This window comes from Melopsittacus undulatus, chromosome 4 (assembly GCF_012275295.1).
Source record: "Melopsittacus undulatus isolate bMelUnd1 chromosome 4, bMelUnd1.mat.Z, whole genome shotgun sequence".
Lineage (NCBI taxonomy): Eukaryota > Metazoa > Chordata > Aves > Psittaciformes > Psittaculidae > Melopsittacus > Melopsittacus undulatus.
Window position 1 is genome coordinate 1,965,666 of NC_047530.1, and position 24,005 is coordinate 1,989,670.

Here is a 24,005-nt window from a genome sequence, read left to right on the forward strand (position 1 = left end):
ATCTCCTCTCCTTGAGCACCAGCATTTCCAGCAACCTCCACATTCTTTCCAACACACACAACCTCCAGCTGGGATTTTTCCTTCCCAATCTGGCCCTGCATCTTGAGAGGCTGCCAAATCCCTGATAAGCTTAAAACTCAGTGTGCATGTCACTATTTTGCTGGACTGGGGCAAAGATCAGCTCTAGAATCAATGGATTTAATCAGCCCAGACCTGATCACGAACAAAGACCCATAGCATCAGTCTCATTACACAGGCACAAGTCCTGCTAGTTCCCTTGGATGAGGTTCAGTGCCCATCTCATTGCCAGAGAATTCTAAACACATCCTCAGGGTTTGATTGCAAGTTCTGAAAAGGTCATTGGAAGAAGAAGTCCTCTCAATGAATCCAATAATTCTGTTCTAGATCTCCACAGATGCCTTTTACTGCTTGGTTTTCACTAATTATATGGGAGGTTTTAATTACACACATAGTGGTTTTAACAGTTACAACTAAGGATTTTGTGTTAACAGCTCCAAGCCATTTCACTGCAATCATGTAACTCCCTTAGAAGTACCTCAAGCAATTCAGACCACTCGTTTTCCCAAGTCAAAACATGAGAGAAGTGTGGGGTTTGGGGTTGGGTTGGTTATCTGGGGGGGGGGGGTTGGGTTGGGATTTTGTTTGTTTGGGGTTTTGGGGGGGGCTGTTTGCTTGTTTGGGGGGGTTTCTTCTTTTACACACCTTGTGGCCCAGCCATGTCCCATGGTGACCCTCAACTGGAAGGTGCTCTGCATCCCCAGTTAGGTCCGTCAGGGCATCCTGGAAGGAAAGCCATTGTTGTCCTTCAGGTAAACCAAACACCAAGCATGAGGCAGGAAGGCCTGAGACCCTCCTGAAAGTTAGCCTGGGTAACAAAGAGGATGTGAGGCACTTACTTTTGGAGACAGAGTTCCTCTGATACTAATGACCACCTTCTTCTTATCATGGTCCACAGCCACATAGAAAGGTGTTTCATAAACCTGCAAAATATCCAGGGCTAGCCATCAGGTGAGACATTCCTGTTTAATTATTCCCAGGGAAAAGGAGGCAATGGTGTGACAGATGATGCCTTATGTGTAAGCACTCCTTTCAGTGATGATTTTGACCTTTAGCAAGTATTTCTGTCCAAGTGACAGAATTCCTTGATGGAGAGATAGGATGGGAAGCTCTAAGGCCATTAAAAAAGGCTTCAAGTTTCCTCCTTTGTACCACTACACCTGGAATCCCATAAATCCCATGAGGAAGTGCTTTAGGAGCATGTCCCAAAGGGTTGCAGGTTCTTACCGCATCATGGCACGATGTGTAGACGATATCCACCGAGGTCATGTTCTCATCCAAGAAGTGGCGGCGGATGGCAATGGCATTGCAGCCACAGCAGTTGTCCTCCTCAATGGTGACACTAGGTGCGTAGCGGGGACGTGAAGGACACAGACAGCAACATCTGCAGAAGAGCAATAGCTTTGAGGAAAAGAGGAATGTGGAAGAGATTGGCTTTAGAGCAGAATTCCTAGAGATAAGGGAAAGACAGACCCTGCAGTGATGCCCTCCCCTGGTAGGAGCTCTTGCACCAAAGAGCACACAACTGATGCTGCAGCATCAAAAAGGGGCCCTAAAAGCACATGTAGTTTCCCTTCTGAGCACCAGAGAGAGCTGCAGTGCCACCGGTCCCCAAGGACTCGATGCATGGTGGGGCTGGGATCTCTCCTCAAGGGATACTATGCCTCACAGTGCAGTCCTACATTGCTTCAACGCAGCAAGCAGCTAGCATGTACTGAGCTCTAGATCTATTTATAACAAGGAGCAGGTCTAGAATCATACTGAGCTCAAGGTCTATTTATAACAAAAACAGAAAACAGGTCCAGAATCATCATCCCTGGCCAAAAACAGAAGCACAGATTTATTTCTCCTTCTTTCCCTTATGAAACACTTCCCAAATAAAAGGAGATTCCTCCTCATAGGTTCAGCATAGAAGTCACTTGCTTACGTGCAAAAAGCTCAATCCCAAAGACAAACTGATGCCAGCATTATGGCAGCTGAAAGCAAGCCTTTAAACCCAATATATCCTGCACTGAACTACAGCCTTGCTACCATGAGGTGAGCACCACAGAGCACGGCAGGAAGAAAACAATTAGTCACCGAGAACACAGCACAAACTGGCCAAGTCTTGCCAAGGCTTTAATAGAGACCCAAATGTCAACTCCCTGCTTATCTAGGCTTGCTGATACATTTGATTTCAGAGCTCCCAGACAGCTGTTTTGACTCAATGTGAAAGCAGCCTTGTGCCAGATGAGTTCTCTCCCCTGGCTGTTCATACTGCACAGGACTGGCATGGTCCTTAGTGCACCAGAGAGGACAGAGCATAGGGCAGTCTGGTTTATTTAACAAGGTAAGCAGATAAGCAACTGTAAAGGAAGAGGTAGAGGGGAAAGACATTGGAGTATGAAGGGACAGAGTTGGAAAGAAAAAGCATGAGAAAGGACAAGAAGAGAAAAGGAAAAGGAAGAAATAGAGGGGTGATGGAGAGTAAACTGATGAAGGAAAGGATATATCTAAATCTGGGGAAAACAGAAGGGGAAAGGGGAAAAGGCAGTGAGATAGACAGGATGGCCACTCACGAGCAGGATCTGGCCAGGCGACAGAGTCCACATGTGGGCTTCCTCATCAGGTATATGGGCCAGCCATAGGCAGCCAGGGCAAACAGCATGTAGTAACACACCTCTTTGTACCGCTGCATCTCTTGCTGAAAGAGACAAGAGACTTGCTAAAGGCCATATTCCCTTTCAGACAGTGAGTTCTCCTGCTGGTTCCCTTCTTCCATCATGATTAGACCCGTGCACCCTTTTTCTGAGCACCAACCTGCTGGGTGAGATCCAACCCCTCCCAAGGACAGCTCAGTGCAGCTACTCCTGCTCTCCTGCATGGAGGGGCCCCCACAGCTCTTTAACAGAAGTAGCAGTTAGTTCTAGAGCAATCTTCCTCTCTGTATCCAACACATTGCTCAAAGGAAAGCCATCCCCTGGGGTTCTCGTAGCTGAGCAGATAAACTAGTTTCATCAGAGGACTGGAGCACCCTGCTCTAGTGGAAGGTGTCCCTGCCCATAGCAGGGGGTTGGAACTGGATGAGCTTTAAGCTCCCTTCCAGCCCAAAGCAGTCTGGGATTCTGTGAAGTTGCAAGTTGAGCTCTCTAAATATACTTCTTCCACATAGTCTCAGGCCATGGGATGCACAGAGAGGGCCATAAAGCCAGTCTGGGGTCTCCTATAAGCTCTGCTTCCATCTCTCCCCACATTCTCCTCCTATTCAGGAGAAACAGGCTGAGCACAAGCAGGATGTGAGTGCTAAACACAGCAGAGCCACAAGCAGGTTAATCACAGAACCACTTGATCAGATGCTGGGATTGGGTCCCTCTTGCAGCAGTACCATCTAATCAAGGGGGTGAATACAGTTTGCCCCAGGAAGGGCTGCAATAGCAGCGTGCCAGAAGAAAACCAAGCTTAAGCCACACAGAACAGACAGCTGGCATTCCCATCCTGCGAGCTGCTGGCAAGCAGCCCCAGGGAGAAAGGCTCCACCCTCACTCCAAGCAGCTCCCTGCCCTTTCCAAGATGGAGCCCTGCCTGGTGGTACTTCCATATGGAGCTCTGCACGATGCTCCTGGGGCCAGCATTCAACTCATACCTCTGGTGTTGGACAAACCCCACGCTGCCTTCCTCCATCTAAGTGGGAATCCTATCACCTCCCACCACACAGAGGGCAGAGAGAATGCTTTACAGGTGATGCTTTAAAAGCCTCCAGAGGGTAAGTGTTGTTATTACATTGGATGGGGCTTAGAGCATCCTGCTCTAGTGGAAGGTGTCCCTGCTCATGGCAGGGGGTTGAACTGGATGAGCTTTAAGGTCCCATCCAACCCAAACCAGTCTGTTTCTGCTGTACTAATCTTTCATTTCTTTGATTATTCCAGAAAGGGGCAGAAAGGAGGGAGAGAAGCCACTGAGAAAGAGAAAACAGGCAACACAGGGAAGCAGGATGGGTTTGCAAGTTCACAATGCAGCCACTTACCGCATTTTTCAGATCCAGGTACTTCGTGTTCCTGGTCACTGGCATCCCAGAGAGAAAAGCTAAAATGTCATTGTTTGCCTGTAAGTCACAAACACACAGAAAGATTCTTCCCTGTGACACCAGGACAAAGCTACACCTGAGAAACAGAGAGTACTGTGCAACCTGGGACAAGATGCTCTCAAGTATCCCAACCAGTCTCCTCTAATTTGGTCCAGTTCTGCTGTTCTTGATCACTGCTGTCTGAACCCCACCTCTGAGAAAACCTAACCCCATTTCCTACTGGGTTGATGATCCATGAATCTCAATGCCAATAATGGCTTGGAATTTAGGAATTTTGCCCTTAAAGTTCCCCCTGCAGCTTTTCCCAGATGCTGGAATCTTCCCCACATTACCATGTAGAGGAGAAGTAATCATCCCATTCACCTACCACCTCCTTCAAGCCCTCTTGGGGTTAGACTATAGACTCAATCTGTATGACCTGATGATGGATTTCCCAAGCTTGACTCAGTGTCAGCTTGGCCTTTTGGGAGCCTTGGGAAAAGCTGCTCAAGCAGTTAATACCTCTATTTTCCAGCTCAGTGACTGGCAATAGCCCATCACACACACCAAGAAGGAGGTGGGCAGAGTCGTGTGGTCTCAGAGAGTGAGTCAAGAGCAGCAGGTAAGTCAGAGGCCAAGAGGGATGCCCTCTCCACCCACCTCATCCAGCACAGCGTTGCGCTTTGCCCGCTGCCGTTGGCGCAGAAGAACCAGGCCTGCAATGATGTCAGATGGGACGATGTCAAGGTCTCGGAAGAACTCAGCAAAAAGGTAGGCAATTTCTGAATAGGCATCCTGCAAAAGCCAAGGAGAGAAGAGTTTAGAAGGAGGAGGAGTCTGGGTATGAGGAGCTCCAAAACGGGCCACGGAACAAGGACCATTGCAGCAGCAATGGCCTCATTTCTATAGCTCACGCACCAAAACATCCACGAGATTCCTTTAGGGAACACCATATCTGGTCTGATCAGATGAGGATCCTGTTTATTTTTACATAGTCACACTGAGAGGCTTCAGCTGAGGCTGAGTTTGTACTACACTTGGTGCTGATGTGTGGGCAAGCAGAGCACCTCACCATCAAAACACAGCAGGCTGAAAGGGAGAGAAACGGTCTCATCTTTACACTGTAAAGAAGACAGAGGAAGTATGAGGAGAACCAAGCAAATCCCAACCCAGCATCATCTCAGAGTCATCCTTGCTCCTCAAAAGCAATTTCATCCTCAGGATGAAAACCCCACTGATTTTGTCCATATTTAACCCAGAGCTCACCACTGCAAGCAGATAAAGGTGATAACTTTTGAATCCTGCCACTCTGTAGCTGCTCATTGCTCACCATCATCCTCTTTGCTATGTGATTTCAAAGAGTTCATTGCAACAAGGAAGTGTTACAGATGGCAGCTCCTGGTGCTGAAGGAGCTGACCAAGTTATGAGGCTTTTCCAGGTTTATCCTGGACTGCATCCAAGCAAAAGGGCCTGAAAGGGAAAACCTGGATAAAGATCCGAGTCATTAAATGCAGAGTTCCCAGAAGAGAAGGTGGCCAAGAAAGGAAGACACCACAGGAGGGACAGAAGTGGAAGTGATCTGAGAGGGTCAAGCAAAGGCTCTGAAGCAGAATGACAAAGGTGTTAGGAGGAAAAAAAGTCTTATTTTCCCTTTTGCTCTGTACTAAAAACGATGTTAAGTGGGAATGGTTTGGGAGCTGGAGATGGGCTGGACTGTGAGGCAATGCTGATGTGGCCACCTCTAAGACCAGCAGACTCAAAGACAAGGGTGATCCTGAGGTTGGATCCCTGAGCAAGTGCTGGACTACACCAATGGTACTGGTATTTTGACTCCTACCATCAGTAACCTTTCCTATCAAGGTCTGTCACAGCCTTACCCTGAACTTTCAGCCTGTGTTTCCAGAGCATCCTTTACTCAGCACCAACTGCAGTCTTGTCTGTAGAAAACCTGAGCTGTGCACTAACAGAAAGGCTGAATTTCAGGCCAGGATCTCTCTCTGTCTCTTCTTTGACTGGGAAGAAAGTAAATCCCTTCTCTCCCAAGCAGTCCTGCAGGGAATGACCTATATTCTTTCATCTCCGATAAACTCCTGGAGTGCCAGATTACTTTCTTTCATTTTTCACTTTCGCCTACAAAAGCAAGTTAAATCACCATTAAGAACAGGGCTTCGGGTGCCAATTGTGCAGGTTTCCACACCAGCTGTGCCTTTTGAAGAGCAAATGGACTGGCAGTAACCTCTGTGACATTACAACTGCAGCAGCCTTCAAGTACTGACCCCATAAAGCTCAGCAGAGCTCCTATAAGCACACATGAAATGCAGCCTCAAAGTAAAACCACTTATTAACCCAAAGGGGCAGCAACACCCCCTCTGCTCTGCTCTCATGAAACCCCACTTGGAGCCCTATGTTAAGTTCTGGTGTCCTCAACATAAGAAGGCAATGGAGTTGTTGGAGCAAGTCCAGAGGAGGCCATGAGGATGCTCAGGGGCTGGAGCAGCTCCTGAATGGGGCCAGGCTGAGAACATTGGGGTTCCTCAGACTGGAGAAGAGAAGCTGTGTGGAGACCTCAGAGCAGCTTCCAGTGTGTGAAGGGGGATACAAGGATGCTGGAGAGGGGCTCTTCATCAGGGACTGGAGTGATAGGACAAGGGGTGATGGGTTCAGACTGAAATGGGAAGTTCAGGTTGGAGATAAGGAAGAGGATGGTGAGGTGCTGGAACAGGTTTGCCCAGAGAAGCTGTGGCTGCCCCATCCCTGGCAGTGTTCAAGGCCAGGTTGGACACAGGGGCTTGGAGCAGCTGCTCCAGTGGAAGGTGTCTCTGCCCGTGGCAGGGGTTGGAACTGGGTGATCTTAAGGTCCTTTCCAAGCTAAACCATTCCAGGATTCCATGATTGCTTCCAAAGGATGAGATTTTGCTGGAGCATCTCATATTCTATTGTAGGATTCATTGAAGCCCTGATTATTTGCTCCAGGGCTGGAGACCTCACACTTCACTCCAGACCCACATTCATGCCCCAAACACCATGTCCACTCCACAGAATTATTTTCCATCCCAGAGGATGATGATGATTCTGTGTTAGAACATTATTTTCCATGAAGACTGGGAGAGACAGCAACGGATTCATTTCTCATCCATTACACATGCATTCATTCCACACGCTGTCATGCCAGGACACACAAAGTCAGAGCCTGTTTCTGCAAAGAAAAGAGCCTGGGAATTGCTCAAGCTGAATGCAAAATGGAAACTCAATAGCACAAAGAATGTGAAGACTGTGGTATCTGCTTTTATCCTGAACTAGAGAAAAACGTCTAAAGTAGAAACAGTCACTGCAGAATGAGAAGCTTGTTTGAAACAGCTCCATACAGGGAAATATTTCACATTCCTGAATAAAATAGAGTTGTTCAGAAACCAGGACATTCAGAGCTCTGGAGCCAGGCTACAGCATCCACGGGACACACACCTCTGGGTACCTGGGTAAGGTGACCTGGTTGTGCTCCCAAAGGGAATGGAAGGTGCCTGTGCTCTGGTAGCACAGGAGGAGCAGCAAAGAACCCCCAAGGAAATGGAGCTGCCCTGACACAAAAGCTCATTTTGTTTCAGTTTTCCACATGGATTTTCCTCAGCAGATGAGCTGTGAGCACTGCCAGGCCTGGGCTCTGACTCCTCAGTGGGACAGCAGGTTGGGACCATGGTGGCATCGCATCCAGTGCCGTTGGGAGGATCCATGTGCCAGGACGCACTGCTGGATTTCTGCACAAGGGTTATGACAATTGCTGCAGCCATCCACACTTTGGGAACGCACCCTGTGGGTAACTCCACAGCACTTCCTAACACACTCTTTTAATCTAATTCATACTGGTTGCCATCTGTGAGGAACAAATGTTCAGGTAGCCTTCACCTGACTCCGTTATTCTTATACAGCTCTTCATCTTATTCCATCTTCCTTTTTGAGGTTAAAATCCCAATGTCATTTCTCTTCCAAGTCCATATCCCCTCCAATATGCTCCTTTCTCTGCTGCACCTTTGAGAAGACCCAACCCCAGGCTATATTTAGTGAGGACATCACTGATGTGGTCGGTCCCTTGGAGGATTCCCTGTCATTTTCTATGCCCTTCTACTGATGCTAAATGTTCTTGTGATTTTTTGGCCACTGATGTGAATTGATGTCTTTGACAAAGTGTCCTTGATAACTCCCAGCTCTTCTCCTGAGAGGCTGGAACTAAGTCAGAACCAGGGTACATGTGCATTCATCACTTGGTCTTTATAACTATCTCTGATAAAAACACCCTGGTTCTGTTTGGTCTTCCAGGAGTTCCCAAATACTCCTGATTCTGACCCAATTTAAATATTAGGAGTCTTAATCAGCAAAGTTTTCCATGTTCCTGCTCACATCTCCAGCAGGTCCTCAGGAATCCTGTTGAACACAACCCCAAGACATAAACCTGCTCCTACTGCTTCCAGTAGGAATGGACTGGTAACTTCTGGGGAAGCAATAGCAAACCCCTTACCCTTCTCTGCTGGACAAGAAGGGAAAATCCCAACTGTAGCACATGAAAACTTCAAACCAACGATCTCCTTGTGAATCTAGGGATTAAGTAGTGGGTTTTGGCTGTTAGGAAATCCAGAAGTAGTCTTCAGCTGCTTGACAGGCTTACATTTTCCTGGTTTCAGAGAGGGCTCTCTCCTCCCCAAGTGAATGAGACTGATGCAAACGCCACGAGAAACTGCCTGAGCAAACAGAAACTGATCATAAAGTCAAATGTTGAGCCCAAATATAGTGAAAATAGGTATTTCTTCCACTGCTATCTTCACTTACACATTACTATCCCAGTTCACTGCAACAATGAGGTACACATCAACTACAGGAGAAGACTTTAGCACTAACATTGCTTTTCAGTGCTGGCTTTACCTTCAGAGTTTTCTAATACTCAAAACCAGAGGGTTAAGACTAGTTATTCTGATCGATGCCCTACTCAGTGTTGTTACATCAGCTTCTGCATGGAATACCAAGTCCCCCCCTGCAGAAATGGGGGGGAAAGGGCTCCTTTAGGCTACTTGGGCTGTAAGGATGGAAAAGGAATCAGCATGCATCAAAGCTCCAAGCCTGGTGATCCTAAGGAAATGCTTCTTGGAAGGGATTTCCAGTCCTTGCATGTACACAAGGCTCCCTGGATCCCTACTGCCTCCACATCTCACTGTAATGACACCCAGCTCATGGAGGTAGGATGTTATCTCCTGCTCTGACAAGAGTTATTTGGTACCTACCGACTGAGAGTCTTTTGTCCTTGTGCAGCAAAGGAAAACCTTGAGCCTGCGTGTCCAGCTGCTGGCTTGTCCTTCTTCCAGGCGGTGTCTGTGAATGAAGGGTAGAGTATGAGCAGGAGAACAGGCAGGAGAACATGTCTGCAAACACATTGTAAGATCCAAAGTCACCCAGTCTATGCTATCACGCTAAAACACATGCTAAGCTGTATTCTTCTATGAATCCTGGTCTAGCAGAGGCAAAGAGAGCACATAAAGATGAACAACTCAGCTCATTTTATAGGCTAAGGAAGTTGGGCTTGTTCAGCCTGGAGAAGAAACTGCATGGAGACCTCAGAGCAGCTTCCAGTATCCCAAGGGGGGCTACAAGGATGCTGGAGAGGGACTCTTCATCAGGGACTGCAGTAACAGGACAAGGGGTGATGGGTTCAGACTGAAACAGGGGAAGTTCAAGTTAGAGATAAGGCAAAAGCTCTTCCCTGGGAGGGTGCTGAGGCACTGGCACAGGGTGCCCAGAGAAGCTGTGGCTGCCCCATCCCTGGCAGTGCTCAAGGCCAGGTTGGACACAGGGGCTTGGAGCAGCTGCTCCAGTGGAAGGGGTTGGGGTTGGAGCTGGAAGAGCTTTAAGGTCCCTTTCAACACAAAACACCCTGGGATTCTATGGTAGGAAGGTAAAATCTAACTGTCCTCTGTATTTATGTACATGATGTCCCACCTGAATGAACTGGCCATAATGAAGCTCCTGTTGTTCTATACATCTGCTGGAAACAAGATGGTCAAGAGCACCCGGTGCTGCGAATGGAAGGAGGATCCACTGGCAACTTGGCAGCTCCCTCATGTGCCAGCACATCCCACCACTCAGGAGGAAAACTCTACCTCAGTGCAAGGGGGTGCAAATGATACAAAAGACCTCGAGTCCATAGCATGAGAGGAGCTGGGGCATTTTTTCTCCCCAGTAAATTGTATATTTAGGAAAAATATATTTATAGAACATAATAGAGGCTCAGAACTGAAAAAATTTACACCCTTTCTTCAAGTACAGTGCTTAGTTTTCAGCAGAAAGAAAAGGAAACTTAGCTGAAGGGTCTCTTTCCATTTAGACACAGTTAAAACGGGCTGAATAGAGCAGGTTTAGCTCAACCCACATTCGGTTTCTGTGACATTTCAATTCCAGCTTCAAAACGAGCTAATTGGACAGCCCTGTCTGAATGAAGCAGAGCTGACTTGCCTCCACTGTTGTCAGCTTGTCCCTGTTACTACACTCTGCGGGGTGACAGTCCCTTCTTTTTGACTGGCATACCTGCTAACAACCCTGAGCTTAGTGGGGTTGAAGTGGGTGTCTATGCGAGTCTGTGCCAGAGTGCAATGTTACCAACAAAGGCCACAGCTGCCCTGAAGCAGGGTCTGCAAGGCAGACACAGATTAAGCCAAAACAGGTCAAAGCAATCAAGAGAAAAGACCACTGCTGTTTTTCTGGCAGGGTCTTACATGAGCAAAAGCCCAAGCCCAGGAAGTGGGTTGTACCTGGAAGAAAAAGATGCTGAGAAAGGAGAATTTGCCTGCAGAGGAGGAGCTGATCCCACAGGGCAATCCATCAACTGACAGTTGAGCATCTGAAAACAACTATGGTACAACTATCATAGAATCCCAGCCTGGTTTGGGTTGGAAGGGAGCTTAAAGCTCCTCCAGCTCCAACCCCAACCCCTTCCACTGGAGCAGCTGCTCCAAGCCCCTGTGTCCAACCTGGCCTCGAACACTGCCAGGGATGGGGCAGCCACAGCTTCTCTGGGCACCCTGTGCCAGCGCCTCAGCACCCTCCCAGGGAACAGCTTCTGCCTCAGAGCTCAGCTCAGTCTCCCCTCTCTTGGGCAGGCTCAAGCCATTCCCCTTGGCCTGTCCCTACAGGCCCTTGTCCCAAGCCCCTCTCCAGCTTTCCTGCAGCCCCTTTAGGCACTGGAGCTGCTCTCAGGTCTCCCCTTCAGGAGCCTTCTCCTGTCCAGGCTGCCCCAGCCCAGCTCTCTCAGCCTGGCTCCAGAGCAGAGCTGCTCCAGCCCTTGGTAACCTTCACCTATCCACAATGTCCAAGGAAGACTCTAGAAGAGGAAGAGGAATACACTCATCCCAAGGCAGAGCTGGCAGCACTCTGCTCCACCAAATGCCAAAGTACTTGGGCAGCAATGCAAAGAACTTGACAACTTCACCGCGGGGGCTGAACAAGCCAAGTGTGCTCTGAGCTATTTTCACTCCAACTTTTCCCAAATTCTTTCTTCCTGACACTGAACTTCCACATGTTTAGTGGGCTCTGAAGCAAGTAAAGCCTCAGTACAATCAGCTGAGCCTTTTGTTTTGTTGCTTTATTTTCTTAGCTCTGCAAGAACAGAAGTGCCCACACACATCACGATGCCACTGGTGAAGGAAAACCTCTGTGTAAGAGTCCAACACCTACATCAAGTCACCACCAAAGGGAAGATAGAAGTTAGATATCTCCTTAATGCAACAAATCACGCTTATTCATGAGTTACGGCAGAGGAAATACAGCTCAGGATAAACATAATGCGAAGGTCAAGTTCCTGCTGTACATCAGAGGCACGTACTGATGCAGCTTAAGGGTTTTCAGTAGCAATTCCTGGCCCTCAGCATCTTTTCTGGATCATGATCCACAAACAGGCAGAGAATTTCACAATGTGCTCTTTGGGAGCAATTGCTTTAGTAGTGAACGTGTAGTAACATCTTCTGTTTGCCTTTCACATCAGAGCCCACAGCGTTTTGCTTGTTCACATCTGTTCCCATTCCCTTTGCAGAGTGGGAAGCTGCAAACAGCAGGCACAAGCTGTCCAAAATGGGTACAGGCCTGGAGGGAAAACCTGGCCATGGCCCAAGGGATAAATACCTTCACTTATAGAACATTCCATCAACCAGGTTGGAAAAGACCTTGAAGAATACCAAGTCCAACCATTCCCCAGCACTGCCAAGGCCACCACTGACCCATGGCACTGAGGGCCTTGTCTATGGGGTGTGCGAGCACTTGCAGGGCTGGTGCCTGCAGCCCTGCCCTGGGCAGCCTGTTCCAATGGCTGAGCACCCTCTAGGGCAGGAATTGTTCCTCAGCTCCATGTAAACCTGCCCTGGTGCAGCTTGAGGCCGTTTCCTCTTGTCCCATCCCCTGTTCCTTGGGAGCAGAGCTCAGCCCCTCCTGGCTCCATCCTCCTCTCAGGCACTTGGAGGGAGCCATCAGGTCCCCCCTGAGCCTTCTCTTCTCCATCTGAACCCCACAGCTCCCTCAGCCCTTCCCCATTTCTTGTGCTCCAGGCCCTGCACCAGCTCCATTGCCCTTCTCTGGCCCCGCTCCAGCCCCTCAAGGTCTCTCTTGCAGTGAGAGGGCCAAAAAACCTTTGCCACCATTGGCACTTAGTTTCCCTCTGGAAAAATAACACCCTGAGCCACATAGGTTTGAGGGAGTGTGGGATACTAGATCCATAGTATCATCAAAGCTTCTTATCCCAATCCCCCTGGGAAGGTCCTGATCACACAGCAGCAATCACACACATTAGGCTAACAGGGAACTAACTCCAAATAACCAAGTTTAGTGTCATGTATTGGAGAGGTCAGGAAGAATGTCTTGCATTCCACAATGAAATCCAGGCTCCTTCAAACAAAACTTGCTTGCACAGTGCTTGGAAAAGGCTTTTTCTCCCTCAAAAAGACAACTTGAAGGATCCCATTTCAAGCCAGTGAAAGAGCACATATTCAAAATGCCCTCTTGGATATACATCCCTCATGAGAAATGCAAGATTTGCAGAGTATTCTTTCAAAGCCTCAGTTTCTAGTGTTCAAAACCCAGTGCCCTCAAGTCCTACAAAGCCACATTCCTTGCTGACAGTTGCATATGTCAAGGGTGCATAAGAAAACAAAGGCTGTTTGTGTTGTCCCCCTTCTGAAAAATGCTTTGCTTGGTGAAATAAAGCTTTCCTATCCCCATCTGGGCAGCTCCCAGATGTAATCAATTCTTAATTAAAAGATCTGCTTGCCAACATAAAAGAAATCGCTTCTTGGCCACAAGCATAGACAAGAAACCTCGGGGCAAGAGGTTGTATTCTGAAGACAAAACTAAAGGATGAAAGGGGCTTTGGAAGAAGATGCTCTCTCAACCTAAGCAGTATCTAAGCACTGCTTCACAGTTACCAGGCAAAAGGCTGCTACAGGAGGGACAAAAGAAGCTGTTGTGGTCAGCACTGGCTCAAGAGGCTCATAAGGCTTCACAGATGCAGTGACTAACACACAATGCAGGCAGCTACCGCATCACTTCGCCTCCTTTGGATGCGGATGCCCACACACAGCACCTGACAGTCTGAGCTGCATCTTTCCCTCACCAAAGGGAAGCAATGCCTGAAGCTGGATGCTTCCCTGAAGGAGGGATGTTAAGCATGGAGAAAAGCAGGATATCCTTCCGGGAATGCTGCTTTACCTCAAGTTGTATGTCCTCAGATTGCGTTGTCTCCGCTTCGTGGCACGTAGTTTGACAAAGGTGCGGCCTGTGGGGTCGAAGACGCACAGGACAGTGATGCAGACACTCAGGATGACAACCCAGTTGCACACCACCATTCCTGCAAGGAAAGAAGAGGAATGAGGTGCTCTGACCCCAAGTCATGGCAGCAACACTTCCTGCTGTTCATCACACACATCAGACCCGTCTCTCCATTGCTGCAGCAAGAGAAATCCTCTGGAAAAGCTTCTAAGTTTCCAGCTGTTTTAGGATATTGCCCATGTAAAAGACCATTGAGTACTCAGTGAGTAGCTAAAGGGACTAACAACACTAGTATCACCCCTGCCAAGGGACGGCCTGAGACTGCAAAGGAGTTCCAGGAAAACAGCAAAGCCATTTGGAACTGAAGAAGGAGAACCAGACCTTCCAGACTCCCCAGCCAGACCCTTGCATGGGAACACGGATTCTTGCCTCAGCACAGACAGCACAAACAACTGAATAGAACAACTGTTCTGAGCACTAATGTCTCAGGAAAACAAGCACCACATTTACAGCCACAATCCACTTCCAACAGTCAATCCCCACATGCAGGAATGAATTAGCTCTCTGAGGCGAGAGGATGTCTGCTCATCCACAGGGATGCACCCAAACCACACTCCAAATACATACCCAAAGTGACACTCTTTGCTGTGATATCATTGCAGGAAGTGTAGTACTGCGTTAGCCAAACGATGCCCACGATAGCATACACAAACTCAATCAGCAGGATAGCTGCAACAAAAGGAACACAATAGAGAGTAGCAGCATCTCCCTAAGGATTAACCAGAAAGGAAACACAACGAGGGACTCTTTAGCAGGATGGTTGCACAGAGTTAGTGACTGCAGGATTGGGCCTCATGCTTTGGAAGGTGATATTCCAAAGATATGAACCAAAAGCGTAATATGGCCTTAAAACTACTCCTAAATGATACAAGGACCACATGAGTACAGAGTAATCACCGTGTAGCAGCATCCAGGACTTGACCACCTTGGCCAGCTGGTCTGATTCAAAGATGGGAACTAAACAGTAGTGAGTATCCTGGATTAATTCTGCTTTCTACATTTAGTAAATGTTCCAGCACCTCTGCCCTTTGCAGTCTTTCCAGTAACAGTTCCCAGGACACAATCCTTAAGGAGTCATTTACTAGCTCCTCAGTTTTGCATGTTACCCTCTGAGCAACCTGGCCTAGTGGAAGCTGTCCCTGCCCATGCAGGGGGCTGGAACTTGGAGAAGCTTTAAGGTCCCTTCCAATTCAAACCAGTCTAGGAATAAACAAGGAACTGGGGATTCAGGATGGTTCCCCGGAACAAAAAAGTTGGGAAACACTACTGTGAAGTGCCCATCCCCACACTTTCTCTCCACATTACAAGCCCAAAGTGCAGGTGAGCAAGGAGATATGGAGAGTAAATAGCTTGCTTAGTAATGCCTAGCAAGGTTTGGTGGAGCTGAGACTAAACCCACATCCCAGCCTAGCTAACTAACCACCCACCCTCCTTATCTATGTGTTGGCTTGGTGTCTTTTCACAGGTGGCTTACTACAGGTTCTCACCAGCCTGGAAAAACCAGTTCAAAGAGACACAAAGACTTTACAACAGCAGTGGGCAAGGAACCAGGGCTGGACCTGGTTGCTGCTCAGCACCAACTATGTGCTTAATCTTAGCTAAAGCTTTGCCTACCATGGCTTGTCTGCCCTCCAAGATGACCTGCTGCAGGACAGGAGCATACATGAGACTTTCCTGGGTTCATATAGGAGCTCTTTCCCACATTCCTATGTAATAAACAGCACATGCTTCAACTAGGACAGTCACATGGACCTTGCCCACATGCTGGTCACATTCCTTAATCTATCATCAGAACTCATGAAGCCATTAAGAGTAAAAAGCCCCATGAAACAACCACAAACAAGACCCAAAATACAGTGTAAATACTGATCCATGTGGAGTTTAAGGCAGACAAGGAGGAAGAGTGAGTGTTTCTTGGGCAGGAAAACAGCTTTTTGGATCTTTCTCTATCTCCCTTGCCCCATTTAGTCTGGTTTTAACACAGTATAACTCAGTGTCAGGCTCCACGTGCTTCCCTAGGGAGACTGCAGTGTGTCTGGGAAAGCAAAGAGAAGGATTTGTTTGCTCTTTGTGTTAATGACTTGCACTTAGCACTCAAAAGGTGGAAATGTCTCCCAGACAGAGCTTTCAAGCAAGGCTAGCCGTCTTTTAGTGACTTCTGCAGGGAAAGGATCCAGCAAAAACAGAGATGCAAAAGCCTGAGGTGTTTTGTTTGGAATGGGGTTGGCTCTGCAGCTCCAAAAGGATTTTTCCCCTCTTAAAATCTTCACACAGCACAGGAAAAATCTGCTCAAGTTTCTGTACCTGGAAGACAACAGAGCAGAGGAGGGAAAACAAAGTAAAAGGGAAGCCTTGAGTAAGAGATCAAGGAACAATCTCTCTTTTCTGGTCTACTTTTTAGTGGGTGAGAGAGACAGGAAACATCTTTAGGAAGACAAATATGCACTCAGAGAGAGGATGCAAGCAGTGAGCAGGTGGTAAACCTATTTATCTCACTGTGCCTGGAGGTGGAGAATTAAAGGCACTGGATGGAGATGCATCTCCTGTGAGTCAAGAGGGCCAGTATACGTCTCAAGGTAGATGGGTGTAGATGTGTCTTGTTGACAGGCAAGGACACACACATACCTCGGGGTCAGACCCACCATGATTTACAGAGACACATGCCTGGATCCTAGGAAAACATGAGGAAAAAAGATGGGGGAAGAGGTGTAGATACATCTCACTGTGGCAGATCTGCATTGTGAGACAGAAGGGGAGCACATTTGGTTCGAGGAAAAGGCTGTACCTGCATTGCAATGAGCACGGCAAGCTAAAAGGTTTGCTAGAAAGATATTTGGGGCATTGCATGAGAGTCTTACAGCAATGACAGGGTGCAGTCTATGTGATGTATTCAGATGCATAGCACATACAAGTGGCCATCTGGATGTCTTTCAGAAGCTGTGTGTTTGTCAGGGTGTGGGGAGAGAAGTCTTCTGCGCTAGCAGATGGCAGTGTGGAGGCTGAGTCATTAGGAGGCCTCAGGCCTCTGCCTCTTACCCAGTCTGACATAGAGCACATACTGCATGGAGTCCCGGGGCTCTGTGTACAGGATACTGCCTCTCATGCTGAGCCAGATGATTGCCACCTCTGCGATCATGCAGCTGAGCAGGATGCCCAGGTAGCCTCTGCCGTGGTCCACCAGGTTGAGGGAGCAGGCCTCGTTGGGGTTGTACACCAGCCCAAAGAGCACCACGGAGAGGATCACAAACCTGCCAGTCACAAAGCAACTTGTTAGCAGCAGGAAGCTAAAGAAAGCTGCATGTAATAACCCACACCAAGCTCCTGAGGCTCCTCAGTCACCCACAGCTACTTAATTTGGTCTGGAAATCTCCCCACAAGACATCCAGAGTCCGAACAATCTGACAACCAAGTCCCATTATCCCACTGGGATCTGCTATTCCAATTGTTTAACCTGAGCCCCTGTAAGGAACAGCCCCAGGCTCCAGTGGACAACCTTGGGTAGCACAGGGGGATGAAAGGAGCTGGTCAAGCTCCCTCTTTGGAACTAGAGCTTAGAATAGAACTTATTTAAAGAAGCTGGGAATACGTTGGTGTCAATGAGAAATGCCCCAAACAAGCCTTCCAGCCGCATGGATAAGCATGGGAAGAATTACAGCTGCAAGGGATAGGAATAACAACACGAACTGATAGGAGACTTCTGCCCTTCTCACTTACCAGGTGGTGTGCAGGAGGAAGAGGAAGACTGCTGGCAAAACCAGGTCATCGCTGCCTACAGACCAGCGGCGGCGGAACACGACAATCCCTGGCATGGCTAGTGGGTCTGAGGGGGTTCAGCAGGCACAGCACTCACCTCCTGGAAGAGAACAGAGCCAAACCATGCTGCTGATGGTCCTCAAGAGAAGCCCACAGCTGCAGAAGGATGGCACCTGAGCCGTTTTCCACCAAAGATGGCAGAGGTTCTTCCTTCCAGCACCAGGGGGCATGGCACGCTCGGGAAGAAGATGTACGGGAGAATGGAGTTGAAACAGTGGGAAGTATTAGGTGAAGCCGGTGTGTAACTCGCTGAACATAATCATTGCTCCCCCAGCTCCTGTTCATAAGATTACCTGGAATCCTGTTAGGGTTGTGTGTTGGGCAGCAGTCACTGTGGGGTGCTTTGGGCAGGTTATACTGGCCTCAGCTCCAAAGAAAGCCCTGTTCCCATGTTCTTCCAGAGGCACCCCTGCTGCCAAGCTCTTCTCTTGTTGTCCAACACTTCCCTTCCTCCCTCAGCAAGCCAAAATACCCATTAGCAGTTAGCAGCAGTGTCTGGGGAAGCTATTGACCTGCTCTCAACAGCAAGCACTTAGAGCTGAGGGAGCAAGCTCCTAGGAGATCTCTCGCTCCATCATCAGAAGCACCCTGCCAGCTCCACGTCTTTGTGTTCACACTGATGGGCACTAACAATTAAAAGGTCAAAGACTGAGGAGCTGGCTGTTCTTCCCCACATTTTGTTTGTGCTCCTATTTTTAAAGCTCCATAAACCCTTTAAGAACAGCAACAGCAGTGGTGTAAGTCACGAGACTCAACAGGGCTCCCCAACCGCCTCCTCCCAGCACAGCTCTCCCACACCATTCCAGCTCTGCTGTACACACTCCAGTCCAAGCCCACTGCATCAGACTGCCTCAGTCCTGTCCTATGTTGTACAACATGCTTCAACCATGACCCCTGTTCGGTTTGGGCAACCTTTGGTTTCTATGACTGTGTCTATGTGGTCTGCCTGCTGCCAGCAGTGATCTCCTGCCTGCAGTGGTCAGTCCTGTCCCTCTTTGCTGTGCCCTAACCCCTGTCACACATCTTACCTGTACCCTCCTGTGCTACCAGACCAGGGGACACCACACATTGGCCTGTGCCCCTCTGCCCCAAAACACCATCTCACCAGTATGAAGTTCTGCCAGGTTGGATGGGGCTTGGAGCAACCTGGTCTCATGGAGATGTTCCTGCCCATAGCAGCGGGTTGGAACTGGATGATCTTAGGGTCCCTTCCAACCCAAACCATTCTGTGATTCCATGATTCTCCCAATTGATGCATCCCAGCTCAAAATCACAGCACTTTCCATGTGCTAACCCCACCAACCTCCCAGTCTTCACATTCATGCGCTGCTGCTGGAAGTGCTCCATTCCTGACCTGCAGTGACCACACTGATCCAAAGCTGCATCTCCAAAGCCATAAAAGCTCTTTGTACTGATCTGGCAACACACTATTGTGCTCAGAGGCAAAAATCAAAGTGTTCCCATTTGTTACTTACAATATACTCAGGATTTCCAATAGCATTGAGGAGGGAACATCATCTGCCACACCGCATGCACAGGACAAAACCCAGTCAAACTCGTATGTGATGTATCTCATTTAGCACTCTGGGTAAAAAAGGGCAGGGAGGAGCAACACCATCACATTTAAACTCATCTGAACCTTCAAAGTAACCCCAGTGTTGGGTTTGTGACAGACCACCAAGTATCACAGCACTCATTGCTGCAGTAACAGTACTCAAACCTATTCCATGGTCAGACATGGTTACCCCATCACTTACCTACTGTGCAGATCACCTCCAACCAGAGGAGGGACCACTCTTGAACCACCACCCACAGCCACTGGACTAAGCCTTCCCCCCCATTTCAGTCACTAAGTATTGAAAACCTCCACAAACCTTCCTCGCTATCCAGGAGATTCCATGGTTAAGAGGCTGACACACTCCCAGTGCATGGAGGGAATGCTCTATTCCACAAACAAAGCAAATGTGAAATTCCATCACCAGTTGGATTCACACTTCCTCAGCACATTACAATCAGAGCACTCAGTACACTGCAGCTTCAAACTGCTCACTCCTCTGGCCATCTGGTGACTTCTTCTAGCCCTGCCCTGTATAACCCACCCACATGAAGCATTTATACTGGGAATATCAGTATCCCTGCCCAGGATTTGGGGATGCACTTTCCATTGTGCTCATTCATTCTGCCTCTGGCCACCACAGCACCTCCCAGTCAAGCTCAGACCTCCATTCCCATCATCCCTCAGCTTACGGCTGCATCCCACCAACGCATTTCCCACTTTCCCAACAACTCTTCCACCTCTCCATGCACAAGTGGTTGTGCTCTCCCTGCTTTTCCCTGCCAGCTGAAGAGGCAGGGAATGGGCAAGAACAGCAACCATCCAACATGAATTCCTTTACCCACAGCAACAGATGGGGCTGGAGCAGAGCAGCCTGTCACTCACTGAGGGACTGTCACTCCTGGCTCCATGCTCATCATGCTCCCAGTGCACTGCAGGAAGAATCACAGCTCCCAAAGCCCATCTATTGAAAACCCAGCCCAGGAGGGATGGGGCCAGTTTGGAAAGAAGGGAAATGGCAGAAGGCCTGAGAATAAAGCCCCCAAAGGATAAACAAAGCAAAGCTCTCAGTGTAAGGAATCCTGGCTTCATCCCAGCAGATCCCAGGAGTTGCTTCAGATGATGAAGATGTGATTTAGCAGAAGAACAAGGACAAAAGTGCCCAACAACCCTGAGACCACTGCCCCAAGTTTTGCACCAGCAAAATCCCCTTTGCACCATCCCTAAAATTGCTGGAAAGAGTGGGGAAAATTCCCAGGACCTTGAAGCCTGAATCCCAATACAAGCAGCACCGAGCTCCCAACACAGGAATGAGGGGAAGCACATGCAGGCACCAGCTTTGTGCACAACAAGTCCAAAGCCCTTGACCCTCAGCTCAAAGACCTACGGAAGCAGGAATCTTACCCAGCACATTCTTCTCTCCCATAAGGGTATCGCAGGAATAGTGCATATCCACGGAGACAGGCATCACGAGTGAAGGAAGGCACAGCAAACTCTTCTTGCAGCCATTGAAAATCCCACTCGGCACAGGGAAGGGCGGCGTGGTGACTGCCTGCTGACAGAGCTGGGCATCATCTCCAGAGCAACTCCCTCTTCCCAGGCAGGCAGCAACCTCAGCTCTTCCTCAGGGCTGCCAGGGGTCGTGACTCCCCCCTTCCACACCCCCGGCACCCTCTGGAAGGAAGTGACATCATCCCTATTCTGAGGAGCTTGTATGTGGATTGTGGGAAGGAGGACCGGGAGTGATGCTGTCAGAGCCACACGGAGATGGGAGAGAAGGAAAACCCTCCAGCAGCAGCAAGTGCAGCAGCACAAACCTCCTCCCCTCTTGATGCTGGACCAGGAGCACTGCGGCAGCAGCTTGGGATCATGCTGGACTCTGAGCCATACATCCCATCGGCTGCAGTCCTGGAAGCAGGGCTGGGAAAGGCTCAGGATCGCTGCTCTCTGCTCTGGCATGGACTGAATGGGCAGGGGGAGGGGAATTGGATGGGGCACAAAAGGGACACACAGAGGGGGCCACCCTGGTCATAGAAAGGAGAGACTGTTCCAAGAGGAGCAGCCTCTCCCAGGCCTTTCAGCCCTTAATTCCTTGTGACATGCTCTGGGGTATGACAGGATGTGGGGGAAGGGGAGAATTAGCTGTCTGGAAGGGGAAGGCTTAAAGAAAAGAGCAAAGGAGAAAAATGCTCCAGCGAGACAACATTCCAGCTAAACCAAGGAGATTTAGGCTAATCCAGCATCCCATCCCATCTGACATTAGCCTTGGGAGAAGGGATACAAGTAAATACAAGCTGAACACAGCCGGAGCTGGAGGAAAAGGGCTGTGCATGGATCTTGCACCACAGGAGACCACCCACACCATGCCAACAGCAAGGGAGAGCATCAGCTACTCCCCACCACCCAAAACCCCACGAGCAGCTTTAAGCTCACCCATCACACAGGCACCTGAAGCACAGTCGCACCCACACAGCCCAACACACTAACCCCCTACAAACCCTCATCCCTAGGGATCTACAAGGGCTTGAACACTCACTCAGCATCCTACAAATGCTTCTCCTGGCCCACGCAACCTCCTGGAATTCAGAACATCCCTGCTTAGTGCCCTCAAGCAAATGATGGGGGCCAAGAAGACATTGAAATTGGATGTACCAGTACCAAGCTTCTTCCCACTTTGCCAGAGCACTGGAGGCACCAGCAGGAGAAAGCTCTACCAGAACAACTGATCCATCACCCACCTCAGCTGGTGACCTGCTTCCACATCCACATGCCCCAGCGATCCCAACTCATCTGTGGTTCCTATCTGTAAGCACACTTTGAGCCAGTCTCCTCAAATTCTGCCTTGAGGCTTACCTTATGATTCACCCAAGAGAAGCTGCCTCAAAGTAAGTGTTCAAAGCCCAGCGACCAGACCTTCATCTTCACGGCCTATAGGAAGCCCAAAAGAGATGGGATGCCTAGGTCTTGGCACTGGAGATGGTTGTGGGAGTCACTGCAGGAGAAAGCCACTGGAATCCAGCAACACATTGCTGTGGTACTGGAGGAAATGCCACTGTGTTCCAAGGGAACATCTCAGTTCCAACCTGCTGTCCCATTGAGATGTCACAGCCTCAGAGCTCATCTCCTGGAGCAGATGAAGAAAAATGATGGAGATGGAGAAAAATCCATCTGGAAACAAGCTTGAGTCAGGGCAGCTTCAACAGCAGCATCTCCTTTAGGGTTCTCCTCTGCTCCTCCTGTGCTACCATAGCAGAAGTACCTTCTCTTCTCCCCAAGGTCACTCAGCCCACGTACCCAGGGATGCTGGTCCTACAGGCACAGCACTGGTGCTGCAGCCTGGCACCACAGCCCCAATAGGAGAACAGAAAGCCCCACGTAATCCAGGCAGGAGCTGTACAATGTCTGAACATCACCAGATCAACTCCATCCTGTTAGCTCCTCTGGAACTGCCTTCTGCTCCCTACCACACAGGATGGCACCTGCAAGTACTCATGCACAGCACAACCTTCCTCATCTCCATCAACAGAAACAGGTTCTGTCCCTCGCTGGTGCATCTGCATTTCCTCTTTATCATAGAATCATGGAATAGTTTGGGTTGAAACAGAGCTTAAAGCTCATCCAGTTCCAACCCTTGCCACAGGCAGGAATCCCTTCCACTGGAGCAGCTGCTCCAAGCCCCTGTGTCCAACCTGGCCTTGAGCACTGCCAGGGATGGGGCAGCCACAGCTTCTCTGGGCACCCTGTGCCAGCGCCTCAGCACCCTCCCAGGGAACAGCTTCTGCCTAAGAGCTCAGCTCAGTCTCCCCTCTCTTGGGCAGGTTCAAGCCATTCCCCTTGGCCTGTCCCTGCTTGCTTTCATAATAAGTCCATCTCCAGCCAGTGTTGGGCCAACAGTCTGTTCTTGTTACCATCAGTACTCTTGTGACCATCACCATGCACTTCAAGGCTGTATTTCTGCCAGCATGTACAATTTAAGCTGGTGGGACCCATGGGGAAGTTCTTTCCCCCTGGGTTTTGAAGGTCAGCTTCCACTCTGAGATGTATTTTGGGTATGTGTGTCACTGGGCAGTATTATAGCTTCAGATCTAATCATATAGCTCTGTGATGAGGACACTGTAGTGAGAAGATTGTGGGGCAGCAGCCTTATCCTGGGGGAGCTGCATCTGAAATGTGCCAAGTCACAAGAGGCTTTTTGAACCTTTTTCTTTCTTGAACCTGATGCCTCAGTCCCCAGGCTCTGGCACTGACTCATTTTATCTCCTTCTCCTTGGAAAATGGGATAAATAAAGGAGAATCTTAAAAGCAGGTGTGAAACTGATATTCCAGCATTAAAGACCCCACTGATTTTTGCCATCATCCCCTCCCCATGCTGAGCCACCTCTGGCTTAGTTGTAAGTAGATGTTACACTAACACAGACAGTATTCTTTGAAGTACAGATCTGTTCCCTTAATCATAGTCATGCTAGAACTATCCTCACATCCTTCTGGCTGCTGCTGTACCATCTACCCCCAGGGAAGGAGCTTTCCCTGCAATTCCTATAGGCATTGCTTGCAGCAGATATCCTCTGCCACTTGTAAAAGGCAGCTCTGCCTTGGAAGAGCTCATCTTCCTTTGGTGCTGTCTCATTTGGCCCCACCTTATGTTATGAGCCTCTGATCCACATTGT

At 49.1% G+C, this 24,005-nt stretch overlaps 1 protein-coding gene across 1 annotated transcript in view; it reads right to left on the minus strand.

Annotated features, from left to right (window-relative positions):
- DAGLA (diacylglycerol lipase alpha) overlaps positions 1 to 24,005 on the minus strand; it is a 45,251-nt gene that overhangs the window by 17,957 nt on the left and 3,289 nt on the right. The window contains exons 2-12 of the mRNA XM_034061466.1: positions 17,685 to 17,823; positions 17,007 to 17,218; positions 14,538 to 14,639; positions 13,851 to 13,989; positions 9,389 to 9,476; positions 4,781 to 4,915; positions 4,082 to 4,159; positions 2,637 to 2,761; positions 1,306 to 1,462; positions 918 to 1,001; positions 724 to 801 (exon numbers count right to left, since the gene is read on the minus strand). Coding sequence (XP_033917357.1) covers positions 724 to 801; positions 918 to 1,001; positions 1,306 to 1,462; positions 2,637 to 2,761; positions 4,082 to 4,159; positions 4,781 to 4,915; positions 9,389 to 9,476; positions 13,851 to 13,989; positions 14,538 to 14,639; positions 17,007 to 17,218; positions 17,685 to 17,779 — 1,293 coding nt within the window. The 5' untranslated portion in view covers positions 17,780 to 17,823. The remainder of the gene's footprint in view (positions 1 to 723; positions 802 to 917; positions 1,002 to 1,305; positions 1,463 to 2,636; positions 2,762 to 4,081; positions 4,160 to 4,780; positions 4,916 to 9,388; positions 9,477 to 13,850; positions 13,990 to 14,537; positions 14,640 to 17,006; positions 17,219 to 17,684; positions 17,824 to 24,005) is intronic.